Source organism: Bacillus rossius, chromosome 5 (assembly GCF_032445375.1).
Source record: "Bacillus rossius redtenbacheri isolate Brsri chromosome 5, Brsri_v3, whole genome shotgun sequence".
NCBI classification, from domain to species: Eukaryota; Metazoa; Arthropoda; class Insecta; order Phasmatodea; family Bacillidae; genus Bacillus; species Bacillus rossius.
The window spans coordinates 66,070,671-66,097,176 of record NC_086333.1 but is presented as its reverse complement, the minus strand read 5'-3'; the positions used below and the strand labels follow the sequence as shown (position 1 = coordinate 66,097,176).

At 42.4% G+C, this 26,506-nt stretch overlaps 1 protein-coding gene across 2 annotated transcripts in view; it reads left to right on the top strand.

Annotated features, from left to right (window-relative positions):
• Nucleotides 1-26,506, top strand: part of LOC134531917 (zinc finger protein 395) — a 267,171-nt gene that overhangs the window by 210,604 nt on the left and 30,061 nt on the right. For both annotated transcript variants that reach the window (XM_063367959.1, XM_063367958.1), the window contains exon 3: nucleotides 23,659-23,777. In XM_063367959.1, coding sequence (XP_063224029.1) covers nucleotides 23,659-23,777 — 119 coding nt within the window. The remainder of the gene's footprint in view (nucleotides 1-23,658; nucleotides 23,778-26,506) is intronic.

Sequence of the window (26,506 nt, the reverse complement as noted above, 5' to 3'; positions counted from 1 at the left end):
TGAAAGCAAATTACACTGTAATGGCATGACGCGCCCGGGCGCACACACGGTGTGCAAAGCTTCAGAAGAAACAACGCGAATTGAAGACTGCCCAAGATATCAGAGAGGTGTCTGTATAGTTTAGTTTTCTTATTTCGTTTTTAAACTTTTTTTATATAGACATAGCCTATAACGCATGTTTTTAGAATTAATTTTTAGACATAAAACATCTGGTTCAGATTCTTGAAAGCAGTGTACCATATTTTATAATTTTTATTATTATTAATCAGAATTATTATAACTTATTTTACTTAATTAATTAATTAATAAGTTTATATAGTGAGTAGTTATTTAATTTTTTTTAAATTTGATTGAATTTATACTTTTCCAGCCGTATTTATATCACTGCAGTCCTTTTAGTATATATTTTTTTCTATTAATTTTTTGCGTGGCAAAATTAAAAAAAAATCGTTAATTTTTAATTACGCCAATTGAGACGGTGTGATTAGAAAACAAACTTTGGGACGCGCGGAATATAATGGTGAAAATCGCCACCGTTCATCTCTTCCCGTTTGGTTGTAGTAACAGCATGTAATGGTAACGGGACTTTATGGACACCCTGTATAACTTCTAACTCGAGTACGTAAGTACACACACCCTCCTCCTGTGACATCCCATGCCCTTGATCGCGTTACGGAACAGCCGTGCCTGCGCACGGTGCGCACGAGTCGGCCGGCGGCGCGACTGGTTGCCGGGGGCACGTGGCGCTGCGCCGGGTGAAGAGGGGAGGGGGTGGAAGGGGGAGCGAGCAGGAAGGTAGGGGGGATGTTTATTCAGTTCACGTCGCCCGGCGACAAGGCGAAGCAGCTGAGCCGGCAGCGCAGGCCGGCCAACCTCGCTTGAATAATACCGCGGCCTTGCAACGCCCGAGCCGCCTGCTTGCCTTCGCTGGAAAGTACCTACTTGCGCCCGGGAATTTGCTTCTGCTTCTTCTTCTTCTTCTTCTTCTTCTCCTGTCGCTGTTGAAAGTCTTGACCTAGCCCAACGTCGCGCAGGTAGTGGAGTTTTTTTCCCCCTTCTTTTTTTTTTTATTCCGTAAAAGAAAACTGACGCCAGGTGGCATCCGACTTACGTAGCGCAGTTGGCTGTACCCACGGCATTCTGAACGAGGAGTCCTGGGTTCGCGTCACGGGTTATGCGTTGGCGTGAATTAGTAATCGTTAGAGACAGGAAAAATTCGCGATTTCAATGACCTGTAGGATAGACTCCATGATCCACTATGCACGCGGGAAAATCACATTTGCTCATTGGCTACTGACTGGTGACACCTGTTTAACTGGGACAATAGTGATTCGATACTTCTTTTGTTGAAAGTTTATCATTGGCCGAGTGTCATTCAGATAAACTGTGGCCCAATCACTGATTGAGTATAAAAGCAACCTTTTTTGGATTCTAGACTATCACGAAATGAATCCGCGAAATTTTCCGGTCTCTAGTAATCGTGTATATAAGTCATAACCTGTGAAACTACCTGTAAAAACTATAATAAAAATTATCCTCGTAAATATATAGTCATTATTAAAAAATTACCAACGAGACTATTTTTTTAAATAAAAAATTATAAATGACGTAACGGTAACAAATTGGAATCGTATACGCGAGTTTGAATACCGGGCTAGATATCCACGTTTCCTAAATAACCAATGCCGTGCACGGAATTTGTACTAAGGTAAGAGGGGCAAATAAGGCCCACTTACAAAATAATTGCTTGTAATTATTTTAATATTGGATATTTAAAAAAATATTTTTATAAAAAACGTTCGCAGATTATATTGCTACATGAGGGTTGTACAAAATTGACTATAACATAGATAATGGAAATTATGTAAAAAGAAATGTAGATAAGTGTAACTGGGCCAAATTACCTGTAACAGCATATAATAAGGCCCGCATGTATAACATCAGAATGAAAACTTATAAAGTGCAGAAATATTTGTAAATAGTTATATTGGTTTGACAAACAAAATGTTAACACGAGGATAAAAATAATAAATCTGGAATACTCAAATAAAACTCATAGCAGACAAAATGTGTATCTATGTGCGCATTATTGAATTTAATCTGATCTTAACATCTAACTTGGGAGTAAAGGATACTGAACTTAAGAAAAAACCTTAAAAAATTAACCATCGACACCATAAGCTTAAACCATAATACAAACTGAGAAATAAAGACAACATGTAACACAGTTATGGTAAGTTAACAACACAAGCTAACATCAATAAATTCCATAAGTTACTCATTACAATCAAAACAAATAAAATCATCATCATCAATTGTGAGCCCAACACAGTCCTCGTGGACCCAAGTATTGCAGGAACGGCATGCTCGCATGTCTGCAATAAAATCTTCTTGGCAGACACCACACAGCCATTGCTCTTGGGCAGCCCCTTCATCAGCATCAGCATTTGAAGTGGACGGTTGAGCCATGGTTGTAGAATCATTTTGCTGCAATGTTAGAACTTTATAGTTGACAGCCTTTTTTCGTGAGACTTTGCTACGATTAGGTTTTATGTAAGTTGTACCCACAAGTTCTTGAAATGGTGACTTGCTAAGCTTTTCCAATCTTTGAGAAAGAGGCATGTCATCGTCTGATGCATCTTGGTGTGATACAAGACTGGGCGCAAAATCTTCATCAGGTATCGCAGCACTGTTAAATGGCCAAATGCCTGTTGCTTTAAAACCACTGGCAATGTTTGTTAGTGTCATACATTTACTCCAAACAGGAGTGAATACATGAGAAAAAGTCTCCTTAGTAAGCTTCCTATTTGGCTCCTCGGGATCTTCTTCCCAAAACAAAAGGAGCTGCTGGTCCCAGTAGTGTTCAAAAGACCGGAACACTGCCTTATCCAAAGGCTGAAGCTCGTGAGTCGTGTTGGACGGCAAGCAAAACAGAGTAATATCAGGTTCTTCAGCTTTATCGACAATTGAAATGTCAAGGTGAAATTTTGCTCCATCAAGAATGAGCAGTGTAGGGCCGGGAGGTTTGAATTTACTAAAATGTTCTAACCATTTAACAAACACTTGGGTTGTCATACTGCCTTTTCCTGTCATTTCCACAGCTGAGCCAGGCGACAATCCATACCTAAAACTTTGTTTGTACCTTACACCTTTCAACAAAATCATTGGCGGTATCACTTGGCCTAAAGCACTCACACATGCTACAACAGTAACGTTTTCCGCATGTTCTTGAGCTACAAGATGCACTCGCTTTGCTCCTTTTTGTGCCAATACTGACTGTTGATGATGTAACGTAAGTCTAACCCCTTTCTTGTCCATGTTAAAAATGTTTTGCGGCTGACTTTTTAAATCCAGAGTATCAATAGTGTCGGCAAGCTGAGTGAAATAATCGCCAACAATCACACGATTCAGTTTCTGTGCTCTAGCTGGATTTAATGATTGTGCTTTTCTGTTAGCAAGACGTGGATGACGGCGCATGAATGAACGGTACCATTCCCTACCTGCTAGCTGCTCCTCTTTGTTGAATGGGTGTGGAATACCGTGCTTATCAACAAATTTGTAAACACACCTGCGTAGAATTACCGGTGTGAGTGGGAATCCAATTTCACAGAAGCGTATTATTCTGTTCTCTAGGTCACATTCTTGATCAATTGTTAGAATGCATCGTTTCCCCAGCTTATGCTCAGATGACCCTGATTTTATGTGATTCCTCAGGGTTCTGCGTGGTATACCCAACTTATTTTCCACATACCTTTGCGATTTCCCCTGTGATAGTAACCTCAGAGCTTCTTGCATCGTAGATTGGTCCCACTTTGCTCTCAGTCCTATGCATTTCTTGCCCATTGTTCAATAATCTGGAACAACAATTTTATTTTTGATACATCAAACAATAAGTGTTGGTTATAAGTTATTTTCTATGCATGTTGTAGATAGAAAAATGTGTGGCCACTAACAAGAAACGAATTTACTTGCGGATAGTGATTAAGTATTTATTTGAAATTCATGTTTAAAATAAAAATCGAAGCATGGCAGCAGTAACTGTCATATTTTCTTTAAATTCTAGATTTTTAAATTTTAAAATTAATATATCTGGACAGAGATTAACATGTTTTGTTGAAATTATATTTTATTAAAAAGATTTCTTTAAAATTTACACTAATCACATTCATTAAAACTTTACTTAACAATAGTCAAAAGTTATTTTAGAATTGAAATTCATGTACGTGAAGTGTAACATATTTTTTTAAAACCAATGGCAGGTAATAAGGCCCACCTCGAATAACACTGGGCTTTATTTCCTGTTAGCACGCCATTTTTGTTTTATTCAACACAAAAAAGAGGAATAGTCTTAACCTAAATTTCAATGCATGATTGCATTGTTAATAAAGTACACTAATACACTCTATCTTACCTTAACTTATTATTAATATATTGATTAAAATGTAGAGCTTCTTTTCTGTAGAAATTTTATAAAATAAAGCAAACACTCACCTCCCGTTTCTTTGACGTGATGTATACTGAACACAACGAAGACTACGAAGTTGATGAGTTTGTCGTTAGATAGCACTACTAGTAGCTTCATGACGGCACTCTCAGCGTGCAAGATTTTTGGCGGGATATATTTTAAAAAACAACTGGGCCTTATTTCCTGGTGGGCCTTATAACCGCAACCTACCTTACTTGCTTACGCTTTAGAAGGGTCCGCCTGGCGTTAGTGAGGTGAGTGATAAGTTCGACGCTCGCTGGTGCTTGTAGCGCGGTATCGCCTCTAAACGCAAGGCGCGCAGTCTTCTCGTCGTGCGTAGGGGCAACTGTGATATTTGAGCGGTTACCATAACATTATATGGCGGATATTTGAAGGTAAAGGTGTAATGTAAGTCCCTTTCAGAGCTTTCAAGAATCATCGCCGGAATTTCCATACATAAATATTATTCTGAAGAAGAAAAAATTAACGCATTTTAGCCATTTTCACTCTTCTAAAAATACTGTTTAACAACTAAATCCGGAAACAGAACTACCCATCCGTCCTCCGTGTATTCTTACATGCTTTTCTTAAATATACACGAATCCGATAGCTTGGGCAATTTTCAAATCGCGTGGTTTTTTTATGAAACCTTGCATTCCTTATGCGTGTCAACATAGGCGGGACCATTATGGGCCCCGCCCACCCAGGCACACACACGCGGTGCGTAGAGTTTCAAGAAAAACTACGCAATTTCAAAACTACTCGAGATATCCGAGTGGGGTCTGCTTACGAAAAGAATTTAAGAGTTCGCTGAGGGCCGAAAAGTACTTTTGATTTCGTATTAAGTTATTAAACTGTATTTTTAGCAGAGTGAAAATGGCTAAAACGCGTGTTTTCAGAGTAAATTAGATGTAAAACAACCGTTACAGATTCTTCAAAGCAGTTAAGGGACTTCGCATTACACATAAATCTTCATTTCATCACCATATAATTTAACGGTCACCCGCTCAGATTTCACAGTTTTCCTGTGACGACGAGAAGACTGCGCGCCAGTTCAGAGCCTTGCGCTTAGAGGCTATAACCCCGCTAGAAATACCAGGGAGCGTCGCACTTATCATCCCGCCTCACTAACACACATACACCCCTGACGAGGCGGGCCCCTTAAGGAGGGTAAGACATCGTCGTTAAACCCTCTTCTTATATCAGGCTTCAAGCCACGCATGTGCGTAAAGTTTTTACATGTTGAATTTTATTAGTTATGCATGAGGTTCATGTATAAGCGCATTTACATATTTTCCCATCAAACGATCGACATACTAAAACTGCAAAAAAAAAAATGTGAGCTAGTCTTTCAGTATCGCCAGAGATGTGTAACATGTAACCTCTGTAACGAGCAAATTCACGTGTTCTCATGTTGCAAACACTCGTATGATACGAAACTCAGACTTGAAATTTAACGTATAATTCTTTAAAAATAATGCCAATTTTTAATGAGTATACACAAATTGTTTTTTTAAACACATATATTTATGCGAATCACACGTAGTTTCCGAACCCGCCGCAAGAATTTGTTGCCGTAGCAGCTACGTCGACTATCGAATCATTTGATTAGCAGACCGAAATTTTAAACTATATATTGAAACGGCGCCAATAAAAGCGAAGAAGGCTTTGAAAAATACTAATAACCAGGGTTGGTACCTTATTTTCGACAACATCCTGTTGAAATTCTTTTAACAGTTGATCCCATAAATTTTTCCTTTGGCTGTGTGAACTTTGATACGCGCCATCTACCACAGATGACAGCACTGTGTTTACACATATTACTCATTCATAACCAATGTCGTAAACCGAGAGCTAAGATGTTACAAATAAAACAAAATTCAAGATCTTTAGACCACATTGTTTTTGTAGGATTCAGCGTTAAGATGAATTATATACGCTCGATTGAACTTTTTTTTTTAAATGTACGCACACTAAATGAAAAAAAAAGTTTGATCCAGATCAGGAGTTATCAAGTACGAAGTTGTGACTTGCACGTCCGTTAGTCGCCGGTACAAAGACTCGCAGTATAACTTGATGTAAGTTAATGGACATACGCCATTGCTAAGCAGTTTTTCTGTAGAAGAAAACTAAAAAATAAAATAAATAAATAAATAAAAATACCCAAAAGACAAAAAAACACAAATTAAGCAAAAAAAAAATTGCTATTGTCAACAGGATATAAACACCACCAAATATTACGTAACAGGAATATGGTCAACAAACAAAGAAAAACTAAGAAAAACAAAGAAAAATGTACTAAGAGTATATCGCAGTATATTTTCGATCCAACGTTTAGCTCGGATGTCTGAGAAACTAGAGTTAACTTTTTATTAATTAATCATTAGATCTGCAGAGGTGACCCTCCGGTGCGATGGCAATTGACAGTCAACTCGTCTGACAGACTAGGAAAAAAAAATATCACAAAGCAGAACTATTTAACGTGCTTATTTGTCGGCGAACCAGCTGTCGTGGTTTTGATAGTGTAATTAGTAGATACCCTGTAACTTCACGGTACGTTTTACTAATGGATTGAAATCCATTATGCAGCGCGTACTCGAGGCGATGGTGAACTATTCGCTTGTGTGAATCGCAATATCAGTCTTTTGCTTAAGATTGCAATAGGCTCGAGATATTTTAGCGCGTGTTAAATTAACGATGTTCCAATCGCACACAGTCCGTTAGAAACGGGCGGATGTATGCGGGGAAACGTGATGGTAAAAAAATTACACCGACAAAGAATGAGGTCTTTTGTAATCATTACAGTAATATCAAATTCGGACTTGTGCTGAGATGGCTGGAACGTCAGCTAATGCTCCAGTTTGATTTTAGAGAAGGAACGACTGGAATAAATACTTTCGCTACCGGTAGTTGTGGCTTTCTATATAAATGGAATTTTAAGAATTCAAATAAGCACACTACTCACTAGAGACACGCTATCTTCAGGAACCGGATAGATAAAATTAAAATGTGTAAGCTACGTCCGGTATTGGCGCACAGTCTGTGGAGAATGCTCCCGACCGGTTAGAAACCCTCAAAATAAAGAATTACATCACGGGCTACTAAACAGAGACGTGTCACCATTCGGCAGCCAACGGACGTGTGCATAAGAGGACTGTGGGGTCAATCCTGGAAGTCTTTGAAAATGCGAACTATTTATTCTCTGTCGTTTGTTGGCTCTAGGGGCGCAACAACAAGGGGGGGGGGAAGGGTATTTTGCCCCCCCCCCTCCTCTGAAACCTTGAAGTGGGGGCAAACGGGGGCAAATAAAGTGCTGTGTAATCAATTTTTAGATAATAAAACTGCTTAAATAGCACCATTTTCCGCCTTGAAATACAAATTTTCCCGGGGGAGGACCCCCGGACCCCCCCGTTTCAATAGGGGGGATCGATGATACTTTATAAAAAGGTATATTGCCCCCCCCCCCCCCCCATTGGAAATTTAGTTGTTGCGCCCCTGGTTGGCTCGAAAACTGTGTGAACCAAGTCGGCGGCGCTTCGGTTGCCGTGTCTCCTCCTGCTGCGGGGCTGGGGTCGAAGCAACGAGGGCGAAAGGGTGTGCGGGGGCAGACACACCGGGCCTCGAGCGGTCCGACACGGGCCGACACGGGCCGACACGGGCCGACACGAGCCGACACGGGCCGATCTCGCGGCACGTCGGCCCGTGTCGGACCATGACCTAGCCCAACCTCGCCTTGTCCCGCGCGCCACTTCGCTTCCTCGTCGTCACTGCGAGGGAAACTAGGCACAGGCGTGTTTTGAAACTGTCATGAACACATGGTTTCCAGCTTGTTTTTGTCGTAATTTTGGGAAATTTTGCTCGAATTCGGACCTAAATATTGTTTTTAGAAATTATTACAATAAATAAATTTAGTTTGTTTTGTTCGTCAAAATTCTTCTACCATAATTTTGTTTGGAAAGCTTTAAAAAAAATTAAACAATTTTTTGTTTGTGTACTTATTTTTTTTTCAAAATTTATGTGCTGTATGTGTATTTTAAATTGTATGTTTGTTTTAAAAGTGTTTATTATGTTTGATTTTTGAGACATTCTGTTAATGACCTTCAGCTGTTGAATGGCACATGAAACCAAACCCAATAAATAAGATAAATTAATTACAATTTCTGTCATTTGAGGGCTCTTCTTGCAAATTTTGCCACGATATATATCTCTTAATTTTTACGTTTCATCAAACATCGCTGTAAAAAAAAAAGTTTCACTGTCAATTTTTTTTTGTACTTTTACAAGGATAGTCCTTGGAAACTCGGTTTCAAACATTACCGCTTGTAAAATTGAAAGGCAGAGCTTTGTACCATTTGCAATTCTACAAAGGACTGCCTTGTAGCTTTACAAGTGATATAGTTCGCAACTGAGTTTCCAAAACGGATTGGTCTGGTAAAAAGTACAAATATTTTTATAGTGTAGGGACTGGAAACATTTGTGGATTCATTTCGTGATGGAAGAGAAACTCAAATATTTGCGCCTCTAAGCTGCTTCCACTAGGGGCACTCAGTTCGCAGTGAATACTCCTGGTCTCAATAAAGATACCCAGGTTGACATGTCTCACCAGTCGGCAGCCAATGAACAGGTGACATTTGCCCGAGTGTACAGAGGACTGTGGAATAAGCCGCGACCAGGTGATTTCGCGGTTTCGTCTGGCCTCAATGTAGAATTCAAAATAATAGGGCATGATAAACCTATGTTTGCTTTCCCATTGGGTTGATTTTTTTTTAAAGGCACTACCTGATTCGCTTACTTCTCTAATATCTGACGATAGTAGTGGGGCGTAATGCGAGAGCGTGAAGGTTCTCATTCTTACTTGCGACTAAATGAATGCGCGAAATTTCCGTATTTCGAGACGGAGACCAGGAAAATGTGCCCATGGCTGCCTCCTTCATGACGAAAACGTGTCGTGACAAACCTTGCTTCTGACCCGCGAGTGTTTGGCCGAACTAAAGGTTCCTGTTTGTCCACATCCAGAAGTGCTTCCAGACATGGAATCAACGTTGGGATGAGTACGCATCACTAGCCAAGGAGAGCATTTATATTAGTTCGACTTTGATATGTAAGCTTATTACTAGGAGCAGGCATTTTTCGCGAATAAATCGGAACGCCTATTAGACTGCAAAAAGGTGTACCCACACCAGAGGTTTCTTCCTTGTGATTGGCGTCCATTTGCGAGAGGAGTCGTTGCCTTTTTTTGACCGGGCCACTCAGGATGCGTTTGCTTCCGCATTGAATTTCTGTGATTGGTGCTGTCAACAATGGACATGCGCTTGGAATACACTCACCCAATCACGAAACACAGACGATGCTACAGTGTTTTCACTTATAGTTAGTCTCGGAATCTTTTCGCGAAATATGCATGGCCCTACTTATTACTAGAGACCTGAAAAATTCGCGGATTCATTCGGTGATAGGCTAGAATTCAAACACATTTACCTCTTAGATAATTTTGCTATTGGCTCACTGTTCATCTGGACGAATCTCAACCAGTTATAAACCCTCAACCAAAGAAGGATCGAATCACAGACAAACCGGCTGAGACGACTTACAAGTCGGCAGCCAATGAACTTGAGTTATTTGCCCGAGTGTACAGAGGGGTATGTGCAGTCTATCCTGAAGGCCATCGAAACCGCGAATTTTGCAGGTCTCTACTTATTACTTTGTTCGTAACGAAATTATTCACTGTATTATTTGATCACACTTGGTGTAGCCATCCCCCTGGCAGCCGCTCTGGCTCAAGGAGTCCAGCGGTGGGACGGGATTGCACACACTAGCTGCGACAGTCAGGGCCGCGGGGCAACCGGTCGGGAAAGTTACGTCCAAGGACTCGCGGGCCACGCTTGCGGAGATAACATTAGCCTTCTAAGGTCGCTTTCCAACGAGCGCAGTTAGGGTCGAGCCATGACGGACCAATCAGCGGCGGAAGGGCGTTAACAAGTGTTAACTTCGTTACGGGCATTATGGTCCGTGCGTGTCAGCAATAGCAGGCGCTGACAACGCTTCAAGTGTTGCCAACTCGCGTGGACAATGTGCGTTATTCTTAAAAAAGGCAAAAATTATTATTTTTTTTGTTTAGTATAAGTAGAGACCTGCAAAATTCGTGGCTTCGATTCCCTTCAGGATAGACTGCATATACCCCTGTACACTCGGGAAAATAACGCAAGTTCATTGGCTGCCGACTTGTAAGTCGTCTCAGCTGGTTTGTCTGTGATTCGATCCTTCTTTGGTTGAGGGTTTGTAACTGGTTGATATTCGTCCAGATGAACAGTAAGCCAATAGCAAAATTATCTAAGAGGTATATGTGTTTGAATTCTAGCCTATAACCGAATGAATCCGCGAATTTTGCAGGTCTCTAAGTATAAGTAAATCTCGCTCATTATTTTGATCGCAAGGTAGCCTGCAAGCATGTATACCTTCGGTAATTGGATCACAAATATCTCGACACTCTCTTTTTCGACCGTAGCGCCAGTCAACTACCAGCCAGCGGTGGAGTGTCTGAATCACGTCGACCTACTTGAAAGAAGGGCCTGCTCTGCATTTAAATCACCCTAGGAAACTACATGGAGTAGAATATACATAGGACTATGAATTTTACCCTGGCAGCAAATGATTCCGCGAATATTTTCGGGTCTCTAAGTATAACCTTGCCTTTTGGTTACTGAAGTAAGATTTTTACTTACTTGAAAAAAATATTCTTTAATTGTGAAACCACGCATTAAATAAGACGACCTAACGGGTCAATTTATCTGCCTCTTTTGAATTTTTTTTTTAAATTTTAACTCAATTAAAATTTTAAAAACATATTAGAGTTATGATCTTAATGCCAAAACATCCTCAAAAGATAATTTTTGAAAACTCGTACGATTAAATAAGCAATTTTTATTTTTTTTAATAATTTTCGAATTTCCACAGAGGATTAGTAGGGACCGGAAAAATTCGTGGGGTTCAATTACCTGTAGGACAAACTCCATAGTTCTACGTACACTCGGTCAAGTGTGACCCACTCATTGGCTGCTGTCTTGTGAGACGTCCTTCCACCGTAGCATCCTGTGATTCGATACAGCATTGGTTGGGTGTTTCTCATTGGCCCAAAGTCATCTATGTGAGTTGTGAGCCAATAACAGAGGCTGCATTGAGGTATAACTATTTGTATTTTAGCCTATCGCGAAATGAACCCGCGAATTTTTTCCGGTCTCTAATGATGATCCTCTATGCACTCGAGCGAATTGCATTTGCTCATTGGTTACTGACTCGCAGCACCTGTTAACTGGGATGCTCGTGATTCGCCACTTCCTTTGTTGTTTACATTTTTTCATTGGCCCCAAGTCCTTCAGATATACTGTGGCCCAATCACCGAAGCAGCAAAGAATGTAAAAGTTTTTTGGATTCTAGCCTATCGTGAAATGAGTCTGCGATTTTTTTCCGGGGCCCCGCGTATGAGGTGTGCTCTGTCGCAAAAAACGCCGCCCGCGACCGCACATGGTCGCTAATTGCGGCAGCTCGTTCCAGCGCGATGACGAATGGCAGTGCCCGCAGCTCGCGCGCGCCGCCCTGCTGTGCCCAGCGAGGCGTGATGACTCCCCTCCGGCGCAGCGGAGCTTCTGCGCATGCGCGCGCGCGCTTTATGAAATTACGGCGCGGCCGGAAGTGGCAGCGGCGCGAGATTATCGCCCTTGCGGGTTCCCCTACCCCTCTTTCACCCCTCGCCCTTCCACGCTCGCTCGTGGCCGTCTGTCGTAGGAGGAGCGCCGGGCGGTAACTTTTTTTTCTTCTAAGGTGGCGATAAATAAGTCCTAATTATTAAGGGTATGCATATTTCGCGAAAAGATTCCACGATTAGTTGAAAGTTAAAAAAAAATTTATAACTGTAGCATCGTCTGTGTTTCGTGATCGGTAGAGACCTGTAAAATTCGCGGATTCATTTCGCGATATGATAGAGTCCAAATACTTTTGACATTATTTTGCTTCAGTGATTGAGCCACAGTTTATCTGAAGGACTCTGGGCCAATGAAAAATCTTTAACAGAAGAATATTAGCGAATCACGATCTTTCCAGTCAACAGGTGTTACGAGTCGGTAACCAATCAGCAGATGTAATTTGCACGAGTGCGTAGAGGATCATGGAGTCTATCCTTTAGGGATTTGAAATCGGGAATTTTACAGGTCTCTAGTGATCGGATGTCTTTCGCTCAGGCACGTGTCTACCGTTACTACACCAATCACAGTGATTCATTGCGGAAGCAAACGTGTCCTGAGTGACTCCGGTCAAATAAGGCAAGGTCTTCTCTCGTTTACGGCCGCACAATCACAAGGAAGAAACCGCTAGTGCGCGTATACCTTGTTGCGGTCTAATAGGCGTTCAGAGATATTCGCGAAAAATGCCTGCCCCTACTAATTATTATCAGTTTTTTTCTTTCGAATACCTCAAGGATAGAGGTCGGACGTATGTCACATGTCCATTGTCTGCCGACTGGTGAGACGTCTCAACTGGGAGACTGTGATTCGATAGTTCTTTAGTTAAGGGTTTTTCAATGGCTAAAATGTGTGTCTCTGTCGTGATCAGCTTGGAGATTTTATGCTATTGGTTGGGACCGGAAAAATTCGCGGGTTCAATGACCTGCAGGATGAACTCCATAGTTCTACGTACACTCGGTCAAATGTCACCCACTCATTGACTGCTGTCTTGTGATACGTCCAAATGTAGCATCCTGTGATTAGATAAAGCTTTAGTCGGGTGTTTCTCATTGGCCCAGAGTCATCCAGGTGAGTTGTGAGCGAATAGCAGAGGCAGCACTGAGGTATAACTATTTATATTTTATCCTATCGCGAAGATAATTCGCGAATTTTTCCGGTCTCTAGCTATTGGCATACCGTTTATAGGTAATACTTAGAGACCTGCAAAATTCGAGGGTTCAATGACCTCCAGCATAGACTCTACTACACTCTACACACTCGGGCAAATGCCACCTGTTCATTGGCTGCTGACTTGTGAGTCGTCTCGACTGAGTGTCTGTGATTCGACACTTCTTTGAGCGACGGTCTCTAATTGGCCCTCATTAATTCAGATTAACAGTGAACCAATGATATAAGCAGCACTAAAATATAATTATTTGAATTGTAGCATATCACGAAATGAATCCGCGGATTTTGCAGGTCTCTAGTTATACTATTTGGCAATACCTATGAACAACATGTGGCATTTGTCCGAGTATACGGAGGACTGTGGAGTCTATCCAAGAGGTAATTGGTCCCTACTAACTACGGGCATGCATATTTCGCGGAAAGTTGCCAAGACCAGCTGAGAGTTAAAACCACTGTTAACAACGTCCGTGTTACGTGATTGGGCGAGTTTCTATCAAGTACATGTTCACTGTTACAACACCCGCTTTTAACTTGCTGCACGCGCGTAATTTTGTGTTGCACAAAAAAAAAATTGTGATATTTTTTTTTTTTGTAGGCCAGAAAATTTTTTTTTTGTGCGGGGCACTGAACTGTAGCATTGTTTCCGGGCAGGGTCGTCGATAAGGGGAAGACGTTTGCGAAATGACTCGGTGCAAGACGTGGCGCTGGCCTGCCTTCCAGATCCGCACGCGCGCACACACACAGGCTCGCTCGTGAGGGTTCGGCGACCTCCCCCCCTACCCTTGTCACCAGGCTCCCCAGGGGTCTCCCAGGGGGTGGGGATAGCATCTGCGACACGTACCGAGCGCACACGAGACGGGCCTCGTTGCTGGGACGTGGCGATGTTCGCGATGCCCCCCCCTTCCCCTTCACCAACACGTCCCTAGCAGGATATCGCCGACGCCAATCAGCCCCTGCCAACTACGCAAGGACGCCGCGATCATTTCCTGGAACTCACAAGTAGAGACCTGAAAAAGTCGCGCATTCGTTTCACGATGGGCTAGAATCCAAAAAAGGTTTTTGCATTTTTTTTTGCTGCTTCGGTGATTGGGCCACAGTATATCTGGAGGACTTCGGACCAATGGGAAAAAAACGTAAAAAAGGAAGTAGCGAATCACGAGCATCCCAGTTAACAGGTGCTGCGAGTCAGTAACCAATGAGCAGATGTAATTCGGCCGAGTGCATAGAGGATCATGGAGTCCATCCTATAGGTCATTGAAATCGCGAATTTTTTTCCTCTCTACTCGCAAGTAGGGGCAGGCAATTTTTGCGTAAAAAATATCCTAACACCTTAATAGACTGCAAAAAAAAAGTGTACCCACACCAGCGGTTTCTTAATTGTGATTGGCGGCCGTCTCGCGAGAGAAGACGTTGCCGTATTTGACCGAGCCACTCAGGACGCGTTTGCTTCCGCAGTGAATTACTGTTATTGGTTATGAAACGATCGACTTAACTCGGGGGAAAAGAAAACTCACCCAATCACGAAACACAGATGATGCTACAGTGTTTTAACTTTCAACTGGTCTCGGAATCTTTTCGCGAAATATGCATGCCCCTACTCATTGGTAGAGACCTGCAAAATTCGCGGATTCATTGACCTCTAGGGTAGACTCCACAGTCCTTTAAATACTCGCGGAAATGACACCTGTTCATTGGCTACTGACGCGTGAGACGTCTCAACTAGGCTGTTCGTAATTCGGCACTTTCTTGGTTTAGTGTTTCCCATTGGCTCACAATGCCCCGGATAAAATGTGGGCCAATCGCAGAAGCGGTACGAAGGTATAGTTGTTTTGATGCTAGCCTATCTAGAAATGAATCCGCGAATTTTGCGTGTCTCTACTCATTGGTGACTACAGTTTATATTCTTTAGGGACTGTAAAAATTCGCGGGATCAGTGACCTTGAGGATAGGCTCCACAGTCTTGTACGGACTCGTTCATAGGCTGCTGCTGACTTGGGAGATATCTTAACTGAGCTTCCCCGTGATTGGATACGTATTTTGTCGAGGGTTTCTAATTGGCCCCAAGCCCTCTACATAAACTCTGGGCCGATCGCAGAAGCAGGCTGAAAGTAGCAGTATTTGATTGAGTTATAGCTAGAGACCTGTAAAATTCGCGATTTCAAATCCCTAAAGGATAGACTCCATGATCCTCTATTCACTCGTGCAAATTACATCTGCTGATTGGTTACCGACTCGTAGCGCCTGTTGACTGGAATGATCGTGATTCGCTAATTCTTTTGTTAAAGATTTTTTTCATTGGCCCAGAGTCCTTCAGATAAACTGTGGCCCAATCACTGAAGCAAAATAATGTCAAAAGTATTTGGACTCTATCCTGTCGATAAATGAATCCGCGAATTTTACAGGTCTCTAGTTATAGCCTATCGCGGAAGGAAATCGCAAATATTTTCCGGTTTGTGATTGATGGTGACTGTGCTATTCGATGGGGAAAAAGTTCGCAGCGAGTGGTGGATGCGAGATAGATGACGTATGCGATGACGACACTCCGCAGAGTGACGTATGCGATGACGACACTCCGCAGAGACCTCTCTCTCTCTGCGTCGCCCGCTCCTGACGAAGGTCACCGAAGACACGACAGGGCGTCTTCAGAGACGCAGCGTGTTTGGAGGAGCCGTTAGCGAGGCCTGGCCGGCACGACGTACGTCGCACAAGGACTGCATTCGGAAGTGATATCTTTCCTCTTGATATTGTCGCCAAACGTAAGCCAAACTAAATCTGCCACCTGTGGGAAATCAGGTGCAACCGCGAGGCCCATTATTATATTATTTTCGCGAAAAAAAATCTGAACGCTTAATAGACTGAAAAAAAGTGTACCAGCACTAGCGGTATCTTATTTGTGATTGGCCACCGCCTGCAAGAGAAGTCGTTGCTATATTTGATATTTGACGAACCACTCAGGACGCGTTTGCTTCCACACCGAATTACTGTGCTTGGTTATGAAACGATCGACATAAATCGTAAAAAAAAAAATTAAAAAAAATACTCCACCCAATCACGAAACACAGATAATGCTACAGTGTTTTAACTTTCAACTGGTCTCGGAATATTTTCGAAAATAACAGTAGTATGTTTGAGTGTATGTGAGAGTGGAATTTAGCCTGGTATCAGAAAATAATCCAGGTATCTTGAGTATGAGTAGGAGCATGCATAGGCCTATTTCGCGAAATAGATTTCGAGACCAGTTGAAAGTTAAAACACCGTAGCATCATCTATGTTTCGTGATTGGGTGAGTTTTTTTTTCCCCGAATTATGTCGATCGTTTCATAACCAATCACAGTAATTCAGCGCGGAAGCAAACGCGTCCTGAGTGGCTCAGTCAAATATGGCAACTACTTCTCTCGCGAGACGGCCACCAATCACAAGTAAGAAACCGCTGTTGCTGGTACACTTTTTTTTTTTTGCAGTGTATTATGAGAGACCTGTAAAATTCGCGGATTCATTCCGCGGTAGGATAGAGACCAAATACTTTGACATTATTTTGCTTCAGTGATTGGGCCACAGTTTATCTGAAGGTCTGGGCCAATAAAAAATCTTTATCAGAAGAATTAGCGAATCACGATCATTCCAGTCAACAGGTGTTACGAGTCGGTAACCAATCAGCAGATGTAATTTGCACGAGTGCGTAGAGGATCATGGAGTCTATCCTTTAGGGATTTGAAATCGCGAATTTTACAAGTCTCTATGTATTAAACGTTTAGATTTTTTTTTTTCGTGAAAATGGCCTGCCCCTAAGTATGACCGGAAATGTCTCCGACACGGTGGATAGGACGGAGCCCTAACCGGAAGCCCTGTACACTTCCGGGTGAGGTGCGACCGCCTTCCAGTCCTGACTGGTCGTTTGGCGACAGTGGCGCCGCGCCGCGCAATCAGTGAAGAACTGCTGGGGCTTAAAAGGTCGCGCGAGCAGCCGGCGATCAGCTGTTCTGCAAGGGTCGTAAAAGCCGCGCGGCGATAAAAACCTGACCTTCGCCTACCGCTCGTCCAGGGTAGCTGGTCCCCCCAGGATAGTGACGCAGCCCCATCGAAAAAGGTTTAAAAAAACGTGGGGAGGGAGTAACTGTTTGGACGTTTCCAACCATCGTAATCTTTACTGCCCTTCTTTTTTTTTTGTAGCGTTCTTCTGCGGTGAAAGATTCCAACACTTGACCAGCAGTTTACATTCTGTATCTCCGCACTCTGTGTTCATCTATAGCTAGAGACCGGAAAAAATTCGCGAATTCATTTCGCGATAGGCTAAAATACAAATAGTTATACCTCAGTGCTGCCTCTGCTATTGGCTCACAACTCACCTGGATGACTCTGGGCCAATGAGAAACGCCCGACCAAAGCTGTATCGAATCACAGGCTGCTTCGTTGGGACGTCTCACAAGACAGCAGCCAATGAGTGGGTGGCATTTGACCGAGTGTACGTAGAACTATTTCATCCTGCAGGTCATTGAACCCGCGAATTTTTTCGGTCCCTATCTATAGCGCCAAGTTTATTCCGAGAGATTTGACGAATTCGCGCGATACGATACACTCCACAAATTTCACATGTACTCGGGTAAAACTCTTCTCTGTTCATTGGCTGCTGACTTATAAGTAGGGGCAAGCAATTTTCGCGAAAAAATCTGAACGCTTAATAGACTGCAAAAAAAGTGTACCCGCACCAGCGGTTTCTTACTTGTGATTGGCGGCCGTCTGCGAGAGAAGTCACTGCCATATTTGACCGAACCACACAGTACGCGTTTGCTTCCGCACTGAATGACTGGTGTGATTGGTTGTGAAACGATCGACATAAATCGAAAAAAAAAAAACTCACCCAATCACGAAACACAGATGATGCTACGGTGTTTAACTTTAAACTGGTCTCGGAAAAGTGGCCTTGAAGCACATATAAATCTGCTTCACGTTGATGATTGGACTACAGAGGTCTTGACACGCCCTTGGCGACCCTGATACAGTTATAATATAAACAAGGAGAAGAAGTGTTTTCCCAATCACTTGTGACCCCAACAGAAAAATGTGACCTTTTTTTATTGACCATTGAGCTTGAGCATAGCCTGAATTGAGTCTAGCCTTGAGATAAATGAATCCACGAAGTAATCATTGTTAGGGACCGAGAAATTCCGCGGATTCATTTGACATCAGGCGTATATTTACTGTCATATGTATACTACGCCGACAATTTTTATCTATAGGTAGAGACAGGAAAAATTCGCGGATTCCTTTCGCGATAGGCTAGAATCCAAAAACGTTTGCCTTTTTACCGCATCAGTGATTGGGCAACAGTTTATCTGAATGACACTCGGCCAATAAAAAACCTTTAAAAATTTAAGTATCGAATCACTAGCGTCCGAGTTAACAGGTATCACGAGTCAGTAGCCAATGAGCAGACGTCATTTTTCCGCATGCATAGAGGATCATGGAGTCTATCCTACAGGTCATTGAAATCGCGAATTTTTCCGGTCTCTATAGGCTGATTTCTCAATGCGAAACCTTAGTACTGCTACCTGGGATATAAACGGGTCACAGTCGCAGAGGGAAATGTCGAAATAATTGAAGTGCAATCATTCAAGCAATGCAAGTATGCATCTACTTTCTGTATCTCTAATCGCGTGGCTCTACTTAACGCAACATACAGGACGTGTTAAAGAGTTTCTTCAGGTCCGGTGGGGGACGGTGAGGAGGAGGTCGTAATACTGGTCGCGCGGTAGACGGCTCGACGCCGTCTCGCACCGCGAAGAGGGAGGTCGTAAAAATTAAAATTAAAAATAAAGAAATCGGACTCCGTCCCCCTGCGGCATTCATTGTATGCAAAGCTCCCGGGAGGCGAAGACAGTTGAACTTGACTCGGCGGTCGTAAACCGCGTGTTCCCCCCCCCCCCTTTCACCTCCTCTCCTGCCCCTGAACCCCCCTTGAGCAGCGAACGACGCTAATTATTCCGTCACACGCCCGGCCGAGCGCGCTGCCGAGTCGTCGTTACCCCGACACACTCTCCCCGCCCCCCCTCCACTACCCCGCGTTCACTCCCTTTCCTGTGGGCGTGGCCTCGTTTCGAGCCCCGCCACGCGCGGCCACGGACCAGCTTACGAGTCGTTTCAGCCAATCGCCGAGTGCCGTGAGCACGGACGACAGCCGTCTCGTCAAGTAAACACATCACCAATATCTCCAGCATTCAATTATTTTAAATAATTTATTATTTTTTAAAGATTACACTCTTTTTTAAAAGAATTTTCATATTTTATTTTATGGTAATTTTCTAGAGTAGATGATCTTCTTATATATATATATATATATATATATATATATATATATATATAGAGAGAGAGAGAGAGAGAGAGAGAGAGAGAGACCGGAAAAATTCGCGGATTCATTTCGCGTTATGCTAGAATCCAATCAACTGTACCTTCATATTGCTTCTGTGATTGGCTTACAGTTTGTCTGAAGGACTTTGAGTCCAATGGAAAACTTCAACCAAAAAAGTATCGAATCGCAAGCGTCCCAGTCGACAGGTGTCACGAGTCAATAGCCAATGAGCAGGCGGCATTTGCCTGAGTATGTAGAGGGTTGTGGAGTCTATCCTAGAGGTCATTGAAAGCGCGAATTTTTTCAGTCTATATATATATATATATATGAAAATGGTATTTATTAAGTCCCTCTCATTCTATTTCATGACTGCCAAAACAATATTGCGATATTTTAAGTAGTTTACTAGCAGATCACGGTTTATTAACTGTAGGTCGGGTTATGTTAGTTACGTTTAAAATTCTCTAAATTGTCGTAAATTGTTGGTTATTTTACTTTAGCGACATTTAAAATACTTAACGGTTGGGTTGGGGGGGGAGGGGGGGTGTTTGTGTGTGTTTCTGGAAAACAGTACCTACTAGAAATTACATTTTTGGATTTTTAATTATATTTTCCATACGGGCACCGATTATCTGAAATGTGCTATATTTTTTTTATCATGTTTCACGAAATCTTAAACGAATCACAAAAATTAAAGTTTTAAGTTAAATATGTTTCATTGTTAAAAGTTGTATTATATGTGTCCTTTTGTTATGTCAAGATATTAAAGTAAAAACAAAAGTTAAAACTTGTTCCAATTATGAATACCATGTTTTTAACAGAAGTATATGGGAGTGTTAACTCATTTCCTTCGACAGCCAGTTTTTAAAAACGACGAGAGAAAATCACTTAGTTTTAGTTAGGTTAGGAAAGATATAATCGTGGTTCTGGCGTGGAGTTGAACGAACTGCGTGGGGTCCTCCGTGTGCCCTTTGCGCTGATAATAGGGAAACAATGACGGCGTTTGTTTTTTTTTTTCGCTTCTTTTCCCTCGTCGTATCTCTTCCGGGAAGAGCTGGCGTAGTCACCGCGGCGGAGACTTCGTCGGGAATTCACTTTCCGGGAAGTAGGTTGCCCCCGTGACATCATACCGTTCTTGGAAAACAGGAATCGCTAAAGACCGGAAAAATTCGAGGGTTCAACGACCTGTAGGATGAACTCCATAGTTCTACGTACATTCGGTCAAATGTGACACACTCATTGGCTGCTGTCTTGTGAGACGTCCCATCGTAGCAGCCTGTGATTCGATACAGCTTTGGTCGGGTGTTTCTCATTGGGCCAGAGTCATCCAGGTGAGTTGTGAGCCAATAGCAGAGGCAGCAATGAGGTATAACTATTTGTATTTTAGCCTATCGCGAAATGAACTCGCGAATTATTCCGTTCTCTAAGAATCGCGAAAAATTCAAACCCCTCTTAGGGCGGGTTAGGTAGCGAATAAGCACTTCCTTGTAGGGATACAAGCGTAACATAACTCGCAGGCCGTTTTTCAGAACGTGTCAAAAACCGAATCTCAGTAAGGGAGCCAAAATGGCAACAGTTTTAATAAACTGTTTTTATTTAATAGTTTTATTATTTTTCTATTTAGTAGTTTAATTTGTAGAATTCGTTGGGAAAAAAGGTCATACACACATGTTATAAAATAGTTGGAAAAATCCATGTCAAGTTTGTATGAATGACATACCTACAACTGACACGTGTGCAAACCGGCATTAAATAAAGACTACTCGGAAACACGACTCCTGCAGCTTGTGTGTGTGTGTGAGGCGTGTCGGGTCATAATAGGGAGGATATACATTATTGTAGCCCACTAAGGATTAAAAAAAAAAAATTCCTTCCAAAATCAAATATCTTTAAACTTATGTGGCTAGGTTGCTATAATTGTGTTACTCTATCTTAGCTTTTTGAAATGAAATTTCTTTACTGAGGGGTCAACAATTTTCGAGCGTTGCGAAAATTCCGATCGCATGAGGGGAACAGTTAGGTACTGTGGTGGGGGAAGAACCGGTAGAGGAGGAGAGTGCGTCAGCGGCGACGCCACTCCAACGCATGCACCAGTGGTGGAATGGGAAGACGGTAAGGGAGGGATGGTTAGGTACGTAGCGGAGCATGCTATATGCTAGATGTAACAGGGGAGAGGTAGAAATGACGCAGCAGTGATGTTACGGAATTCTCGTAACGCTGCTTGTGTTTGTCTACTCCTCAGTTTTCGTAACGCATGACGTTTCACGCTGCCATATTTCTTTTTTTTTTTATTTACTTAAAGAATTTACAGTTTATTTATTCGTGTGGAAAAGCTTTATTGATTTGTGCAATTGAGTTTATAATCATTATTCATTTTAATGTGGATAGTTTGATCGAAAATTAAAATAATTTATTTCTGTCTATGCCTAAAAAGCAAGAAGTTTCACCTCTGTTGTGCGTGAACTCCAAAAGCAATTTATTTTTTTAAATTGAAATCCTTGAAGGGAGGAGTCCGCAACCCTGAACTCCTGCCTTGCTACTTTCCTTGCGTATGGCGTATGACTTAAAGGCCGGTCCACACGCAACGTTTTGTACACAGTTTTGACTGCGCAGGTAAAACTGTGCAAACAAAAGGTTGCGGTTTAGCCGTGTCCACACAACACAGTTTGCAGCCAAGTTTTATCCTATCAGATGCGATAATTCCTTACTTTGGCCAATTATTTCCGGTATACCGACCTCAAAGAATTAATTTTTTTTTTGATGATTTTATCTCTGTTAGCCGCGATGTCAAACTCTTTGTATTTTTGCACAAGTGCTTCATACTCTTGTTTTTTTTTGTCCCTATAGCTATATTTTTTTGATTTGACCCGCCACAAATACGGAAAGGACTTGTACAGACCAATGAACTCTGTTAGAAATTAACGTGAACACTGTCGCAAATCGGTCATCGTGGAACATATTACACTGTTCCGGCACAAATACCGAGGGAGAACTGAGCCCCGTTTACGGAGAAGACGGAGGAAGTGTCCACACGCTACGACAAGTCTGTGCAGGTCGACTAAACTGCGCGGACATAAATGCTCTTGGCCACAGTTTTCCTTCTCCGTGTTCCGTCTCCGCGCAGTTCACAAAACTGCGCAGTTTTCCTGTCTACACGCTACGTCTTGTCTACAACGATGTGATCTGCGCAGGTAAATCGTTTCTGAAAACGTTGCGTGTGGACCGGGCTTAAGAGACCGGAAAAATTCGCGATGTCAATGACCTATAGGATGGACTCCACGATCCTCTAAGCAATCGGGCGAATCGCATCTGCTCATTGGTTACTGACTCGCAGCACCTGTTAACTGGGTTTCTCGTGATTCGCTACTTATTTTGTTTGCCGTTTCTCATTGGCCCAGAGTCCTTTCAGATAAACTTTGTGGCACAATCACTAGAGACCGGACAAAATTCGCGGGTTCATTTCGTGATATGCTAAAATTCAAATAATTATACCGTTGTGCTGCTTCTGCTATTGGTTCACTGTCAATATGTAGGACTCTTGGCCAATTAGAGACCATTAGTCAAAAAAAAAGAATCCAATCAAAAGATACCCACTTGAGACGCCTCAAAATTGAGCACCCAATGAACAGGCGCCGTTTGCCCAAGTAGGCAGAGGATCGTGTTGTCTATCCTGAAGGTCATTGAACTCGCGAATTTTTCCAGTCTCTAACAATCACTGAAGCAACAAAAAAAAAAGGGCAAACTTTTTTTGGAGTCCATCCTATCGCGAATTTTATGTGGAAGAAAAAACAGTATAGATGTTTAGATGTATTCACGCTGGTTTGTCAGCCGTGGTTTGCCGGTGTAATGCTGGCCGGCCCGGTGCTTGGTGTTTGCGTGTGTGTGTGTGTGTGTGAGAGAGAGAGAGAGGGGGAGCTGAGACGATGTCCGCGCCGTGCCCGCAGGTCCAGGAAGCGGAGGCCCAGCTTCTCGCTGGACGACAAGGAGGACTTCATGGACGAGTGCACGGCGGCGCTGGTGCTCATGTCCTTGTCCTGCAGCCCGCACTCGCCCCACTTCAACGGTGAGTGTCCTCCCGCCCGCCTCTAGTCCTTCCGCAGCAACACGGATCCTCGAGACAGTCAACAAGCTTGTGTCGAAGCTTTGATAGGCCTGTTCCAACACGTCTATCAGCTGTTCCCTGATTCTACCTCTGAGGTGCAGGTACAGGGAGGGAGGATGTGCGGAAAAGCCGGACATGTTCCGGAAAACGTGCCGCTCTTCCGCCGACCACCCTTCCCCCGACCCCCCTCTCCAGGGCTCATCTCATATTTTCTGTTTTCTTATACACCCACGCGCAGTTCGACCAAACGACGCGTGTATTTCGTACATCTGCTTCTGACATTTACTATCTGAATAGTAGGTATCATCTAGTAAATGATATTATAAAATTTTAAATAAATGTTTAAACTAACTATAACTAGGGACCGGAAAAATTCGCGGGTTCAATGACCTCCAGGATGAACTCCATAGTTCTACGTATACACTCGGTCAGATATCACCCACTCATTAGCTGCTGTCTTGTGAGACGTCCCTGTGATTCGACAAAGCTTTGGTCGGGTGTTTCACATTGGCCCAGCGTCATCCAGGTGAGTTGTGAGCCAATAGCATCAGAGGCAGCACTGAGGTATAACTATTTGTATTTTAGCCTATCGCGAAATGAATTCGCGAATTTTTCCGGTCTCTTTAACTTTACTAGTTGTAAGGCACCCATTGGAAAATGATGAATATAACAATAAATTTAATTAAAAATATAAAAATATATATTAAAAATTCAATTATTTTTAATATTATGCTTAAATATACATAGAGAACAATATTGAAATAACCTCTTTGCTTTTGAATATTACAGCGATGCAAAGTCAGTCAGTGATGAGCGTAATTATGTCATGTATAACCATAGTAAACCTATATTTAATTAATAAAGACCGGAAAAAAATTCGCGGATTAATTTTCGCGATAGCCTAAAATTCCAATACACATAACTTTGAGCTGCTTTTGCTATTGGCTCACTGTTTACCTGTAGGGGTCTGGACCAATGGGAAACCCTCAACCAAAGTAAAAAAAAAAAACAGGCAAACCAGCTGAGGGTGCTCATAAGTCAGCAACCAATGAACTGGCGTTATTTGCCCGAATATCCAGAAGACTGCGTCGTCTACCCAGAAGGTAATTGAATCCACGAATTTTTCCAGTCGTTATTAATTGACATTGCGCTACTGAAGCAACACTCTCAAATAAATGTTTGTTTGGCTTACGTTTACTGGTAAGTCATTCCACAGTTTCATGGCTGAGCACGAAAAGGATTTTTCGTAAACTGTACTTTAATGTGCTGGAAATCTCAAATTATTTTTGCTCTCGGTGAAATGCCCATGATACGGTGTCAGTTATTATCGTTGAAAGATTTGTGCAATAGGAGTGCATGACTTGATGTAAGCTTTTGGACATACACCATTGCATTTTTGTGCTGTCATCATTTGACGTTTTTTTTTTTTTCGTTATCTTAGTTCATTTTTCTTTGTTTTTCTTTGTATGTTGACCATATTCCTGTTATGGAATATTATGTGGTGTTTATATCCTGTTGACAACAGCAATTTTTTGCTTAATTTGTGTTTTTGTCTATTGGGTATTTTTTAGTTTCCTTCTACAGAAAAAGTGCTTAGCAATGGCGCATGACCAAAAGCTTACATCAAGTCAAGGTGTCAGTTGCATTATCATACTGAATAGGAAGGGAGAGACCGGAAAAATTCTCATTTTTTTACGACCTCTAGGAGAGAATCCTCAGTCCTCTGTATACTCGGGAAAATTCCACCTGTTCATTGGCTTCCGACTGGTGAGATGTCTCAACTGGGTAGCCTGTGGTTCGGTTTTTATTTGTTTGAGGATTTCTAATTAGCCATTTAAACTTTGTGTCAACAGCGGAATAAGTTAGAAGTACACATATTTTATTTTCGTTATATCACGAAATGAAGCCGCAAATATTACCTGACCCAATACGGTTGGTAAGTTTACATGAATATTTCTGTGCCATTATATATATATATATATATATATATATATATATATATATATATATATATAAAACTCATAATTTGAGATTCCCCCATCCGAGGCTCTGCTTTATTATCTGCAACAATAAGTGGGTAAACATGCCAGGGTTGTTAGCCCTGACATGCACGCAATCCTGCCGGTAATGCCTCCCCCTTACTCCTAGCCAGATGTTTGGACTAGGAGCGGGTGGCAACCACACCTGTAGAACTGGATGTGTAAGAGGGTAGGCTGGACTGGGTTTCCAGCGATGGGGGAGTCTCCACTCCATGAGTCCCAACCTGACCCCCAGCCCTTTTCTGGACCTCTCCTTTCCCAAGGGATTGGCCACTGGGAACAAGTCCCCCACCCTACTGGCGTAGCCCCTGTTAGAAAACCAGCGGTACCACGAGGAGGTAGAGGTCGCCTTGTTCCTGAGAGGCTGTGTATGACGCATCATAGAACCTTTCCGTAACTATGTTGGGCGCTAGTCTCGGATACTAGGACGATGTGTCCCGACACCTCAGACGACTGCATCCCTTCTCCCTTAAGAGAGTCATAGTTACTCCCGCCTATATATATATATATATTTATATATATATATATATATATATATATATAACATAGTAGTGTCTCGTTACGCGTCAGGGATCGATGGTCTAGCAGCGAACAATCTCGCCTTCTCCCCTACCCCCCCCCCCCCTTTCCATGAATGTTCTTCTACAGAGG